Source organism: Rattus norvegicus, chromosome 7 (genome assembly GCF_036323735.1).
Source record: "Rattus norvegicus strain BN/NHsdMcwi chromosome 7, GRCr8, whole genome shotgun sequence".
In the NCBI taxonomy this organism is placed as follows: domain Eukaryota; kingdom Metazoa; phylum Chordata; class Mammalia; order Rodentia; family Muridae; genus Rattus; species Rattus norvegicus.
In genome coordinates, this window is record NC_086025.1 from 111,168,673 (window position 1) to 111,184,105 (window position 15,433).

The following is a 15,433-nucleotide window of genomic DNA, read 5'->3' on the forward strand; positions in this document are numbered from 1 at the left end:
AAGATCTAGATAATTTTGGTCTCTCTCTTTCCCCTTCCCCTCCCCCTTCTTCTTCCCCTTCCCCTTCCCCTTCTTTCCCTTCCCCTTCCCCTTTCCCTTCCCATTTCCCTTCCCCTTCCCCTTCCCCTTCCCCTTCTTCTTCCCCTTTCCTTTCCCCTTCCCCTCCTTCTCTTCCTTCTCTTCCTTCTCCTCCTCTTCCTCCTCCTCCTCCTCCTCCTCCTCTTCCTCCTCCTCCACACTCCCTGTCCTCCTTTTCCTTCTCCTCCTATAACCTAGGCAGATATCCAGGTGCCAGACATGGTGGACACAGCAGCACCACTGTCTGCATAAGAGACCCCAGGATAGGATAAGGGGCAGCGAAGGTGGAAGAGGAGGGAGAAGCATTTTGCTGGAGATCGTGAGTGGACAGAGCAGGGTCATTTAGGGGGTGAACTAAAGAGGGTCCCACAATCTATGATGGCTGCTCTTTCTTCCTCAAGACCACAGAGAAGTCCCAACCAGTTGTCAGGGATTGAGAAGGGCATGGGATGTGGAGCTAAGGTTGTTTCATGGGTCAGCCAGGAGGGTGGGGTTGGGGTGGTTTCCTGCAAGTAGATTCTTTTGTGTAAGTTAGGCTGTGCTCTGGAGCGTAGGACTTTCACTTTCGGTGCTGTGCATAACCAGCAGGCAGCTGCTCCTTACTGGGATCCTGATGTTCAGCTAGTGAGTGGATACACACGGGAAGGACGGCTGTGTTGCCTTCCCCCTCACCCACAGGAAGGATTTCCAGTAAGTTGGGGACCTCTTGAGAGTCCCGACCTGCTTGCTCATCCACCCAGCAGCTCTTGAAGAGTGAGATAATCAAGGTCAGTGATAAGTTATTTCTCTACCACCGTCGAAATGAGTCAATTTAAGCCAGATTAGACTATAATTAAAGGCAGGTTTATTGGGAAGCTGCAATTGGGTCAGTTCACTGGCCCCAAGGCCAGGGGAGTCACCACAGGGAAAGTGATGAGGGCCATTATGGGGGAGAGCTGAGAGAGAAGAGAAGGAAAAGGAGGACAGAGAGGAGGACAGGGAGGAAGAGGAAAAGGAGGAGGAGAAGTAGAAGAGGAGAAGAAGGGGAAGGGGAAGGAGAAAGAGAAGGAGAAGGAGGAGAAGGAGAAGGAGAAAGAGAAAGAGAGAGACCAAAATATCTTGATTATATAGGGAGGAGCCCAGGTGAAGGGCAGAAAGTTCAGGCTTGGGAGCAGGATGTGCCAGCTAGGGACTGAGGGGGCACTGGGTGTTAGAACTTCAAATCTCGGCCAGACACAACACACCCAGACAACATGGTTCCACATGGAGAGGTTTAATGAGAGAAGAGTAGAAGAGTGGAAAGGCAGCTGGCCATGGGCATGGGGGAGTGAGGGGGGTGAGGAAGGGGGCAAGGACATCGAAGAACAAAGAGCAAGAGAGGGTAAGAGGGGAGTAAGAGGGGGTAAAGAGGGGGTGAAGAGGAAGAGGAGGGGGCAAGCAGTCCCTTTTACAGTCAGGCACAGCTGGCTGTTACTAGGCGACTGTGGGGCGGAGCATACCTGGAAGCCAGGCCTGCTTTGGTATATAAAATACGCACCTCAGTCCCTTGTCCCAGGTCTGAAACCGAACAGTCAGACAGGATACAGTCTAGACTTGCAGCCAAGATGGGTCTGGTTGTCCCTTTCTCCCTCTCTGCCATGAGCTCAAAAGGTGGAGACCTATCAGATGAGATCGCTCTGCTCAAGGACTGCCTGAGACCAACTCAGCCAGCTCCCAGGGGAAGGTGGCTGTTGGGGGTCCCCACTCCTTTGGGGATGGAGGATACGAAGGCTGTAGAGGAAGGCAGGCAGGCAGGCAGGCAGGCCACCCAGGGCCCACTGGTCCAGGTGTCCTGTGCACTCTGAGATTGGCCCAGGGTACCTATTGCCACCAAGGTCACAGGAGACAAACTTTGACTGGCATGGGAGATACAAGGTGCCCAGGAGCTGTGCCACACACTGTGTCTCTCAGCATGTGTCTACGAGAGGCCTGGGGGAACCTGAACCTTGGTGGGGATGTCTTGAATCAGGCTGAGCAGATAAGTGGCAGCCCGGCCTCCCCTGGACTCTGCCCAGCCTGTGAGGGGTTGTGCAGGAGGACAGGCTGTCCTGTGTGTTTGGTTGGGTAACAGTGTGGGGCAGGGAGGGAACAGTTGCAGAACCACATATTCAACACTATGAGCCTTGTAATCAAAAGGTCAAAGGCCAGACCACAGGTGGGGTAGGGAAAATTATTTCTGGGTCTGCAAAAGCAAAAAGTTCTAGAAAATTTAAATATTTTCTATTAAAATCCACATTTTCCCTTCGATGAAGCTGTTCCCTCAAAAAGTACTGGCTCGATGTCCAGGGAACGTCTCCAAAGCCGAGACTGTAGCAGGCTCAGCACATTGAATAAAGCTGTCTTGGTTGTTCCCGGCACCACAGGAAAATGAGTGACATTTTAATGAAGGAAGAGCCTCAGCATAGGGCTGCAACCCCAGAAGCTGCTTGTGGTGGCAGTGGAGGAGGGGAACGGAAGAGGGGGAGGGGAAGGAAAAAGGGGAGGGGCCGCAATAGGTAGAAGGCCATCCCCCCAGGATAAATGGGCTTCCACTTGCTCCTGGGAGGTGAAGCTTCTCAGGTTCTGAGCCCTGAGAAGATGCTCTGCAGCCACTGAGAAGCAAGACTTGCTGAGAGCCTCTACCCTGCCCCACTTGGAGAGCTTGTGCACAGCTAGGGAAGGGAGGCTTCCAGCCTGGGCTTCCCCTGGCCATCAGAAGGGAAGGGCTAGGACCTCCCACACTTCCTCCTGGCACACATGCAGCAGGCATCCTGAGAGACTTTTTAGAGCAGATCAGTAGGAAACAGAAGGGAAGGGTGAAGGAGGCCTGGCCTTTCCTGTCTCTGTTGCTCTCATTTCTTTTGTGGTACCAGACATCAGTCCCAGGACCTGTGCACTGAACAAATGCTTTACCACTGGGCTATCCCACCAGTTCAGAGTGATGCAGAAACAGAAAACTCAGAGTGCACATGTGTCACCCATGTAGAGGGTCTCCCCAAACCACAGTCTTTCTGTCTGACAGCCTCTGGGTCATGTATCCTATAAAACAGGACATAAGAGGTAGGGAGAGAAGGCTCTCTTGTCATTCTGGTGCCTTTGGCAAGACCCTATCTTGCCTTCCGTGTGTCCGGTTGCTCATACACCTGGGTCACTCAGTCATTGTGTTACTGACTCCAAGTCTGAAAAGTCATGTCTGCAGGAAACAAGGTCCAGAAGGAAGGGCAGCCTGGCAGAAGGCTGGGCAGGCATCTGTGACAATCACGGTGACTATCCTTCTGAGGTGAATGAAGACCAGCAGCTGACCTAGGACAGGGCAGGACAGCTGTGGGTAAAGGACCAAAAGAAAGCTTTATGTGCCCCTTGTCACTGACAGGGGTGCCTTGTCGCTGCCTGGCCTCACTCCTCCCTCCCCACGTGACAGATCTACAGGTTTCTGTGTAGTCTGTGCTCTGCTGTCCTGGTGAAGGGACACTGCTGTCATCAAGTGAGCCTGTATTGGTTTTCTCTTCGATGAAAAGGGCTCACCATGGGGATCCTAGGCTGGACCTAGGGCAGTAGAAAGAGCCTGTCACAGGATCATGGCTTTGGATAGGAAGCCTGAAGGAGAGTCTAGGTATGTGCTGCAGAAAGCTAAGACCGGTGTGTCCGTGGTGTCTGTCAAACTCCACAGACAAAGAATGGGAGGCAAAGCTGTACTCGACAAAGAAATAACACTCATTCTTCCTCACTAGTGAAGGGCACCTCAGTACGTTCTGAGGCTATAACCAGCTACCTGTGAAGACATGTTTTACCAAGAGAGATTAATGTAGCGCACAGCAGGAGGATGGGAAGGCTCAGAGGAAGGCACAGACACCAGCTTCCGGGTCTGGCAGGGTCACTGCATTATAATAAGGGTATGGTGATGGGAGAGTGAGGGAGAATCCAGAATCCAGGGTCAGTGACTCTTTAAAACAACTCTCTATTGATTTTTGTGAATTTTACATTCTGTACCCCAATCACACTCATCTTCCTGTCCCTTTGTATCATTCCTCTTCCCTTGCAATCTCCCCTCCAAAGAGAATAAAATAAACATCACAGATAGATACATAGATACATACATAGATACTTAGATATATAGATTGATACATAGACACACAGATACATAGATATATAGATACACAGATACATAGATACATAGATATATAGATACATACATAGATACATACATAGATACACAGATTGATACATAGATACACAGATACATAGATATATAGATACAGAGATACAGAGATACATAGATATATAGATAGATACATAAATACATAGATAGATACATAGATACATAGATACACAGATACATAGATACACAGGTACATATATACATAGATACACAGATACACAGATACATAGATACATAGATATATAGATACACAGATACATAGATATATATATACATAAATACATAGATAGATACATACATAGATACATAGATTGATACATAGATACATAGACACACAGATACGTAGATACATGGATACACAGATACACAGATACACAGATATACAGATACACAGATACATAGATACACAGATAGTGAAGTGGAAGCTATAGGACTCAGTGTGTCAGAAAGTACACCCTTTTTCTCCACACATCTTTACTTGCAAATGTTCATTGCAATGAGACATTAGTCTCTTCCGAGGCCTTCAGCTTTTGCTACGCTATCAATACTGGATCCTCAGAAGAACTTCTCTGGGAGTCCTTTCAAGCTACCAAATCCTAACAGGAGGGCAAGCTCTACTGTGCTTGTCCAGGACTTGAGCAAGACCAGCTGTTCCAAGTGCTGCAGCTGGTGGGGGGCAGTGAGAGCTCTCCTGTTCCCATGACCCCAGAGTAGAGCAAGGGGTCAAGGAGGGGAAGAGGACATGTCGCCCTTGACCAAGCCATCCCAAGACAGAGTGGGGACAACTCTTCTGCTCTCATGACCTCGAAGCTTTGTCTCTCACCTGTCACAAGTGGAGAGGGGTGTTTAGTCAACCTTTGACCTCACTTGCTCTGGTATCCAGAGAGAACCATGAGACACCAGCCGTCATTACCACTGTCTCCACTCCATCCCACAGTTTTGTTTTGTTTTGTTTCTTCTCTTCCTCTTAGCTTGGACTCACAGAAAGCTGTGAGGAAGACTTTTGAGAGATCCCACACCAGGAAGCAAGGACCCTTCGCCCTCATGGCCGCCAGAGGTACTGACTCCTCTTCTCTGTCTATTGCCTATGTGTGATCTAGAACTTTGGGCCTCCACACTGAGGGCCTGTTGAGTTAAGGACAGGAAGAGATTTCCCAAAACATACTAAGAGGACTCTTCTAAACCTGGGTATAAGTTGTTTTCTTGACTCTGTCTAGGGGTCATGCTCAGAGATCCTGATTTCCTATCCTTGCCTCTCAAGAGGAGTTGAGACAGCCTGGGAAAGTGGCGGTCAGCAGGCCATGTGGCTTAGTGAGAATGTCCAATGTCTGAGGAGACTCCAGACTCCCCACCACACAGGAAAACTCTTCTCTGTGTCTCCTTTAAACCAGGTTTCACATGTTTGGCAGCTCCTGTCAATGAGTCCTTCCACTCCTACAAAAATTCACCAGACGTAGTGTACTAGCAAGGGTTTCTATTGCTCTGACTAAACATTGTGAACAAAGGCAACTTTGGATGAAGGGGTTTATTTCATTCCCATTTCCATACCACAGTTTATCATCAAACACAGTCGTGCCAGGAAGTCAAGGAGGTAAGGAACCTGGGGACAGGAGCTGATTGGCTGCCCTAGAGAGACAGTGCTCACTGGCTTCCTCTTCTTAGTGGTACATCTACATGAGAGTGGTTACTAAGAACAAAGGGAAGGAGTCAACTCTAGGCTGTCTTGAAGTGTCCTCTGCCAACAAAAGTCATCCAAGGGGTTGGGAATTTAGCTCAGTGGTAGAGCGCTTGCCTAGCAAGAGCAAGGCCCTGGGTTTGGTCCCTAGCTCCCAAAAAAAGGGAAAAAGAAAAAAAAGTCGTCCAAAAGTCTTCAGTTTAGCCTCTGGAACTGTTTGGATACAGGCAGAAAGCAGACACATTCTTGCCAAAATAACATAAAATGTTTTCTTTTTTTAAGGACTTACTCATTATATATAACTACACTGTAGCTGTCTTCAGACACACCACATGAGAGCATCAAATCTCATTACAGATGGTTGTGTGGTTGCTGGGAATTGAACTCAGGTCCTCTGGAGGAGCAGTCAATGCTCTTAACCACTGAGCCATCTCTCCAGCCACACAAAATGTTTTCTAGCACAGTTGCTAATATGACTCCCCTTTGAAACTCCTGAGCTTTTCTCCATGGACCAACACATTGCTCTCAGCACCTCTGTCTTCCGAGATCCTACTAGGATGTCCCATTAACCCCTACACAGGGTCCACCCACTTTCCTAGTCCTGAGTTCCTACGTCCTTCAGTCCTTCAGAACAAGCATGGTCAGCTGTGTTACAACACCACGCTTCTCCCTGGTGCCCACTGCTGTCTCTGTAACTTTCCTACTGCTGTGCTAAGATATCATGGCTAAGGCAACATGTACAAGAAAGCATTGAACGAGGAGGGAGAAAGACAAAGACAGACATACACAGACACAGAGAGAGAAAGCTGGAAATGGCTTGGCCTTGTGAAAACTCAAAGACCATTCCCAATAATACACCTCCTCCAACAAGGTCATTGTTTGTGAGATCAACCAAGTAGGAACCAGGCATTCTGATACGTGAGCCTATGGAGACCAATCCAAATTCAACCCAGCACAGCTAGACCTAATTTCCTGCGTGCAGTCAGTTCTGACACTGTGAACTTTGTTTTCTTTGAAATGCTTCTTTAATCCAACAAACCAATGTCACAACCCTCTGAGGAGTTGAAAGTCCCATTCACAGGCCCTGGTGTTGACATTCAAGAGCCTTAAGGCAGAAAGAAGTCATCCTTTCAAGATGGTCACTATCTGAGGCAGAAAGATTCTCCTTTGGATTGCTCAGAGCAGACGACATTCCATTTCATTGCAAAGCACCATGACACCTTGCTGGTGTATGAGTCTTTGAAGCTGCCATCCTGTGGCACCCACAGCCTGAGGTCATGAACAAAGCCCTCTGTTTCTCTTTGTTCTGAAAGCCAGTGCCTGTCGTGAGGAAATGGCAGGTTGGCTGGGCTGTGAGCCCGCTTCCTGCTTGGTGGCAGCAGCCTGCTAACTGAGAGTCTGCACATAGCCTCTCCTGTGTGCATAGAGAGGGCAGGAAGGGACCAAAGGAGGAAGGGACAGGTACAGAGAGGTAGATGATGAGACGTAAGTGTATAGTTAGCAGTTCTCAACATGGGGGTGTAACCCCTTTGGGGGTCAAAGGATGCTTTCATAGGGATCACCCTAAAACCATCAGAATTATGAGGTATTTACATTGCAATTCACAACAGTAGCAAAGTTACGTTTGTGAAGTAGCAACAAAAATAATTTTAGGATTGGCAGTCACCACAACATAATTAACTGTGGTAAAGAGGCACAGCATTAGGAAAGTTGAGAATGACTGAGATGATAGATTCATAGGGATAGATTCATAGAGATAGATGGATGGATGGATAGATAGATAGATAGATAGATAGATAGATAGACAGACAGACAGATGGATAGATGACACTATAAACATGAGGTCTATTCTGTTTCTTATCAGTACCACACTTCCATGAATTAGGGATGTGTATTTATGGCATCAACTATTCTCATTACTTCCCTTCCTTAAAGGTCTATATCTGGCTGTCATAGGGCCTTTTATATATGAATTTAAGGGCACAGCTCATTCCTCAGTGCTCCATAGGTACCCAATGGCAGATGCTCGTACCCAATTCCATGTGCTCGTTACCATTTATGTTTGTCCATACTGTTCTCTGACCTGAATTTCTTTTTCTCCCCAAGTCTTGAGGAAACAATTCATTCAGGATGTCACTGAGTATCTACAGGACACGGTCAGCAAAAAAGACCTGCAGCTCCTGTTGACCAAAGACGAAGCCTGGAAAGTGTTCGTGGCAGAGGCTGAATTGTCCAGGTAATCTCCAGGGGACTCCCCAGCTTGTCCCCAGTTTTTCTGTAATCCCACCTCCCTGTGCTCATCTACAGAGCTCACACTGGGGAAATATTTTGATAGTGATGGCACAGACCTTGAGTGAAGGCGTCTTCATCATGTGCCTGTCACGAAGTGTGTCTTAGCATGTCTTCACACTTTGACATCTAAGGACTAAGGATCAGGGTAGAATGCAAAGACCTTGGTTTTATGACGTAAGTCTGAGTGTGACAAGACAGGTCATGGGGGAGCCCATCTTACAGTGAAGCAGGCCGTCTTCCTGATGTTCTGACCTCTCCTGTTACAGAGATGAGGAAGCTTCACTGCATGAGGCTCTGAAGCTGCTCCTGAAACTCCCCACCTGGGAGGACAAAGTCAGACTTCAAAAGGAACTGCAGGACAGGAAGAAGTTTGTGGAAGCTTTTCCTCAGTTGAAAAGGAAGCTGCAGGAAAACATCAGGAAGCTCCGAGCTCTGGCCGACCATCTTGACCAGGTGCACAAGGGCTGCACCATCTCCAATGTGGTAACCAACTCCACCAGCGCTGCCTCAGGTGTCCTGAGCATCCTGGGTCTGGCTCTGGCACCCGTGACAGCAGGGGGTAGTCTACTGCTCTCTGCAACTGGCCTGGGGCTGGGGACAGTAGCCACTGTGACCGGAGCTGCCACTGAGATTGTGGAGCAAACAAACAAGTGGTTGGATGAGGCTGAGGCCAGGCGCCTGTTGTCAGACACCATGGACACTCTAAACACAGCTCTTGTCCTGGGTCAGAAAGCACTCAAACTTAGTAAAAAAGCCTATGATGTCATCAAACAATTGAAAAGCTTGGGACAGCACATTCGTGCCATTAGGGTAGCCAGAGCCAACCCTCGCTTACTTGCAGATGCCAAGCGCCTCATGACTTCTGGAAGACTCTCTGCCCCACGTGCTAGTCAGGTGCAGAACGCCTTTGAAGGCACTGCTCTAGCAATGACCAAAAAAGCCAGAATCAGGGGTGTAGCCACTGCAGGTGTCTTCCTTGCCATGGATGTGTATTTCCTTGTGAGGGACTCGATGGATTTATGTGATGGCGCAAAATCAGAGTCAGGCAATAAACTGCGGGCCCTGGCTCAGGAGCTCGAGGAGAAGTTGAAAGAGGTTGCTCAGATCTACAAGAGCCTCCTGGTGCCTTACTGATGGCTGCCCCAAAGAACACAGAGGTCGGTGGAGATGATCTGAACAGATAGGAGGCACTGAGGCAATTGTTAGAGGGGGAATGAGATGATCAGCTTTCACTGTCTTCTTGACACAATCTAGAATCGTGTGGGGAGAGAGTCTCAGTGTGCGATCCTCTAGCTCAATGTCCTGTGGGCCTGCCTGAGAGAGACTTTTCTAAGTGACTCTAATTAATGTGTGTGTCAATTCCTCCACTGTGGGTGGCAGTGTTCTCTAGATATGGATTCTGAACTGTACAATAAAAAGCAGACTGAACACCAGTAAGCATGCAGGCATGAATTCATTTCTCATTGTTCTTGCCTGGATGCAGTGTGGCTGCTGTTGCAGTTAGTTCCCGCCTTGACTTCTTCCTAGTTGGGATTTCCATTACTGTGAGCAGACTCCGTGACCAAGGCATTGCCTATCAAGGCTAACATTTCACTGGGGCTGGCTTTCAGAGATTTAGTTCATGGTTGGAAGCATGGTACAAGCTTGCGAGCAGACATGGCCCTGGAGGAGCTGAGTGTTCTATATCTTGAATCAAAAGCATCCAAATGGAGACTGTTACACTGGGCATAGCTGGAGATTAAGAGCATTAACCCCCCCACCCCCCTAGTGACACTTCCTCCACTACGTCCATACCTATGCCATAGTTCTGGGCCCTATGGCCAAGCATTTAAACACATGAATCTATGGAGGTCATATTTATTCAACCCTCCACATTCCACTCCCTGGCCCCCATAGATTTGTATCCATAGCAAGGTGCAAAATACATTTAGTCGAACTTCAAAAGTCCCCGTAGCTTTATCACCATCTTAACTAGGTTCAAAAGTCCAAAGTTCAAAGTCTCTTCTGAGATTCATGCAATCTCTTAACTGTAATCTGTTATAAAATCAAAACGAAAAGCAGATCACATCCTTCAAACATATCATGACCCAAGATATACATTCCTGTGCCAAAACATAGGGAAGAGAACACAGTGAGGGGATACTGGGCCAAAGCAAGACCGAAAACTATCTGGGCAAATTCCAAACTCTGCATCTCTTCAGATTTTCAACTCCTTTCAGCTATGTCGACTGCAACACCCTTCTTTCTCTGAGGCTGGCTCCCCTCCATGATAGCAGCTTTCCTTGGTACATACCCCACTTCTCTGGCACCTTTAACCTCTTGGGGTCTCCAAGGCAATCCAGGCTTTACCTTTATAGCTTCACACAGTGGCCTCTCTGGGCCTCAATGCAGGGACACCCCTGAAACATTCCTGGCCTGAGAAGCTTTTCTAAACCCAGAACCAAGTGGCCGAAGCTGCCAAGTTCTGCTGCTTCCTGGAACGATGCCTCTTCCTCCATTTAATTACAACTTCAGCTTTCTGTTTTTCATGGTTTCCTTCACTGCCTAAGCTTGGCTGTCCTGCAGCTTGATCTGTAGACCAGGCTGACCTTTTACTCAGAGATCTGCCTGCCTCTGTCTCCTGAGTCCTGGCGTTAAAGACTCCTTCTGTCAGACCTAAGTTGTACTTTAATTCCTTTTCTTTAGATCTTTATAAACTTGGCCACTATTTCTCATGAGGTGTATTAAAGAGGTACATCAACCTGGATCAAATGGTGAATCATTCCCACCTCGAGATCCGGATCAAGTGTGCCGACCATTTCTGGATTGTAGTTTATTCCAGATTTAGTCTAGTTGACAACCAAGGAATAGCCATCACAACCCACCCTTTGCCAACCTGACACACAGTCATATCTCCTTAAGTCCACAGGAAAGCAATAACCAGGTCATATTAATGCCTGACATAATATAACTATTCTTTTTACGACCTCAAATGCACTGTAAATTAGAATAGGTGGCAATGTCTGTTGGGGGAACATCCTTTTCACAAGATAGAAGTTTAGCTGGGTGGGATCTTGCCCAAAGGTCACCACTCCCTTAATTCCATTGTATATCATTAATCTATTTATCTCCTTGATAAACAATTTCCTGTTGTCCCTTACATCCTGGAACCACAAATTTGGGTTTTTCCTTTATCAGCATGCTACCTTTGATCAAAACATTCTTCATAAGAGTGAACCACAGGTCAAAGTCTGGGATACATTGTTTTAGGAGTTCCTTTGCCAGTGCTATTAAACCAAATCTCTTCACTTTGGCCTCAGGTAAACACTTTGGGCAAAGGAAAAAGCAGTCAAATGCTACACCAAAATATCACAAAAATGATATCTAGGCAACACACTAAAATCTTCTCCTCTGAATCCCCTTGAGTCAGACTCCCATAGTTCAAATTACCCTCAACACGACTTCCTTTCATAGTTCTACGGGTGTAACCCATTAAACCCACTTAAAGCATTTCTACTGCTTTCCTAATCCAAAGTTCCAAAATCTAAATTCCTCCAAACAAAAGCATGGTCAGGTCTATCATAGCAATATCCCAGCCCCTAGTACCAACTACTGTCTTAGAATTTCCATTGTTGTGAAGAGACACCATGACGAGACAACTCTTACAAAGGCTAACATTTAGTAAGGGCTGGCTTACAGGCTCGGAGGTTTAGTTCATTATCAACATGGTAAGAAGCATGGCAGACTGCAGTTGCTGGAGGAGCCTAGAGTTCAACATCTTGATCCAAAGACAGCCAGGAGGAAACTGTCAGAGATGTCAAACCCTCTCTCACAGTGACACACTTCCTCCAAAAAGGCCACACCTACTCCAACAAGGTCATATATCCTAACAGTGCCACTCCACTATGCTATGGCCAAGCATTCAAACACACAAGTCTATGGGGCCATATCTATTCAAACACCACACTGGGCAAAGTAACAATTTGGGAAGACTGGTTTGGTGGATATAGAGTTCCCAAGCAATGCATGGAGCATGGAAAAGGATGGGGTGACCAATCAGAGGTGCTCCACACACATCCTTGCCATCACCATGTCAACGAATGACTCATCTCTACCAGATCATCTGTCTCATAGGAGCTTCCTTCACCAGCCCCTCCTCCACTATCCTAAGCCAGAACCTCTATTTGGGACATGGTCTTCTCCTTTTCAGTGTTTTGTTTTGTTTTGTTTTGTTTTTTGTTTTGTTCTGTTTGCTGAGACTGCCATGTTGGGAGAGGAGGAAAGAATGCAAAGGTTCACCCATCTTTTTAATAGGAAGTCACGGACAACAGAAAGGCCCAGGGAGTCAGGAAGCCTGATGGCCCTGCCACTTGGCTCAGAAGGAGGGACTTTACGCTGAGCAGGATAAGGGTGACATTCATCGGAGGCAGAATGTGCCTGCTCTTGTCTCTGCTGACAGCTAGGGTGGCAAGCACATCTCTAATGTTCACAGCACATTGCAGCTGGCAAGTCCCACAGACATTGCAGGACCCATGCAGGGAAAGCAGGTCAGGGTTGTGACCCAAGATGGCTGCAGCCAAGCCAAGCTGGATGCCTGGATGCACTGAGCCTCTCTCGTGCTAGCCAGATGGCTCCCTTAGACACAGCAGCCTGACTTCCCTGTATCATGTGTGACCCGCTGGTTCCCCTGGACACTGGATGCCTGACTTCCCTGTATCATGACCCTTTTTCTCAAGGCGTCAGAGAGCAAGTCCTCTGTTGTGTTTCTTTGTGGTTGCTCATTCTACAGAGACTCATTTCCCCCAGACTTTGCTACCTGCATGCCACACTAGGGAACCCAGTGAAACCCATTCCTGTCTGCCTGGGCTAAGCTCACATGTATTCCTCACCCATGAGTCATAGGCTAAGGGCGCTATGAGGTGAGGCTCAACTGTAGATGGGACAAGACAAACACCTAGACAGCATCTTTCCTTCCTAAGATACCTTCTTGTGTACTTCTCAGTTTCCAGGAGAGCTTTAAGGATGGTCCTTTTCAGGGTGCCCCTGCCCAATTTGCCTACAGGACAGAATGGCCATTCAGACTCTCTCTGGTTAACTGCTGAGTTGTTATTCTCTTGTGGGTTTTATTATCCTTAGGATAAAGATCTCACTCTGTCCATTGATGCCTGTTGTATCCAGCAGTGCTCAAAGGTGTAGCCATGCAGAGGAGCCGACTCTGGGTGGGAATGTTAGGAGGAGTGGCAGAGAAAAGGGCGAAGAGAATAGGTGTGGTCTCCATTTCACCGTTCACAGGGGAGATGAGGCCACCAGGGCTTTCTGAGAAGTCTTCTGAGAACATCCTTAGATGATCCTTTCTAGGGAAAAGAGGGATGCCCAGCATGGGTCTACAGAGCACAAAGCTCCCATGGGAGGACTTGTGTTTATACCTATAGGTGACATTTCCCAGCCTTGAGCAGCCATGAAGTTGCCCCTCTGAAAACTTGTGCTGTGATCTCAGAGATACGGGTTTTATGAACTGTCATCTATGCTATAGTGACTGTTTCATGAGAGAACTGTCTTTAAGTCACCCACACTCCTGTAAGCAATCCCTTAAGTATGCTCGTGTAGGTAAGCCAAATAAATTCACTTGGTTACTAAGCTCGGCTCAGGTAAGATCATTCCTTTGGTCTGGCACCGGCACCTTGCCTTACCTGGTGTAAATAGGCATTTGTTCACATCTCCCCAGGAAAACTCACAAAACCATTTGAAACTCTCAGAACATGGTCAGGTGAAGCAACTCTGGGATCATCCTGCCAGGGGATGGGTGACTCACACACACCCTGTGGTTCAAACATTTCAGGAAACCTTGCTGCTTCTTTAGACAAACCAAAGGGCTTGAGAAACATGTAGACAGTTGACAGCAGTGGCAGTTGCTCTTGGGGAACCCAGGCAGACAGACCTCCCTATGTCCGCTGTCCTCAAGGCCAGGTGGGGGGCTGGGCGATGATGATCTTGAGGGATTTGACGTGTGACTCATCTTAGACCTCAGGGAAAATGCAGGAATGGAGATCAAATTCTTAGAACCATTGACAGTTTGAGGATTTCTCTCCCTTTGGAGAGGAAGACTGTTTCAGGATGGAAGACAAAATAAAACAAATAAACAGAATCGCACCAGGATATAACCCCCAGCAGTATCACGCTTAAGGTTAGTTTCCTCATTTGCAAACAAGGAAGTAGATGTTTTCATATCAGGGCTGTCTCTGAAGCGCCTACAATCTTAAGACAAAACATTGTGAGCAATTATGTTTTTAATTATAAAAATCTATTTATCATTCACACTCTATGGGTCCAGGTGCTTGCCTGCATGTGTGTGTGTTCGTACAGCATGCATGTCTGGTTTCCCAGGAGGCCAGAAGAGGATGCTGGATCCTCTGGAATGAAGTTAAGGATGGTTGCAAGCCGACATGTAGGTGCTGGGATTTGAACCCTGGTTCTTGACAAGAACAGCCATGGTGAATAGCAGCAGCTTCTTCTTCTTCTTCTTCTTCTTCTTCTTCTTCTTCTTCTTCTTCTTCTTCTTCTTCTTCTTTTTAAAGATTTATTTATTTTATGAGTACACTATTGCTGTCTTCAGACACACCAGAAGAGGGCATCAGATCCCATTACAGATGGTTGTGAGTCACCATGTGGTTCCTGGGATTTGAACTCAGGACCTCTGGAAGAGCAGTCAGTGCTCTTAACCGCTGAGCCATCTCTCCAGCCCCTTTGGCTGCATTTTTGCCAGAGAAGTTTGGATTCTGAAAAAAAGTAGTGGATTTACTCCACTGTGTTTATTTACTGGCTTTATTTATAATAGCCAGAAACTGGAAACAACCTCCATCTCCCTGAACCAAAGAATGGATAAACAAAATGTGGTACATTTACACAAGGAGTTTTACTCGACTGTTAGGGGAAAAAATGACATCGTGCAGGCAAATGGATAAAAGTAGAAAAAAGTCATCCTGAGCAAGGCAGTCCAGAGCCAGAAAGACAAACATGATATGTACTCACTTCTAAGTAGATATTAGCTGTGAAGGGTAACCACAACACAATACAGACCCAAAGAGGCTAAGTAATTAGGAGGGCTATTGGGTAGACACATGAGTCTCTCTGGAAATGAGAAGTAGAATAGATCTGTGGTTGGATTGGGGGTACAGGTTGGGGAGCACACAGGAGAGATCAGGTGAGGGATAGAGGGAGAGAGGGAGAGAGCACTGCAATCGGGGGTGGGGATT

At 47.2% G+C, this 15,433-nt stretch overlaps 1 protein-coding gene across 3 annotated transcripts; it reads left to right on the forward strand.

Annotated features, from left to right (window-relative positions):
* Positions 1-634: 634 nt before the first annotated feature.
* On the forward strand, positions 635-9,634 carry Apol3l1 (apolipoprotein L3 like 1). 3 transcript variants are annotated; one of them, NM_001013175.3, is made up of 4 exons: positions 635-845; positions 5,206-5,291; positions 8,016-8,145; positions 8,468-9,634. In NM_001013175.3, exons 2-4 carry the CDS (start codon positions 5,279-5,281, stop codon positions 9,333-9,335), a joined length of 1,011 nt encoding a protein of 336 aa, NP_001013193.1. In that variant the 5' UTR covers positions 635-845; positions 5,206-5,278; the 3' UTR covers positions 9,336-9,634. The 3 variants fall into 3 exon arrangements, with proteins under 3 accessions (NP_001013193.1, NP_001264288.1, XP_038935180.1); NM_001277359.3 differs by having other exon boundaries at positions 635-768; XM_039079252.2 differs by lacking the exons at positions 635-845; positions 5,206-5,291; positions 8,016-8,145 and adding an exon at positions 8,190-8,375.
* The last annotated feature ends 5,799 nt before the right edge of the window (positions 9,635-15,433 follow it).

What these genes read in the sequence shown, in the direction of transcription:
- Apol3l1 (NM_001013175.3), top strand. An exon ending in GCAGAGGCTGAATTGTCCAG is followed by an intron (nt 8,146 to 8,467) that starts GTAATCTCCAGG and finishes CTCCTGTTACAG; the next exon opens with AGATGAGGAAGCTTCACTGC.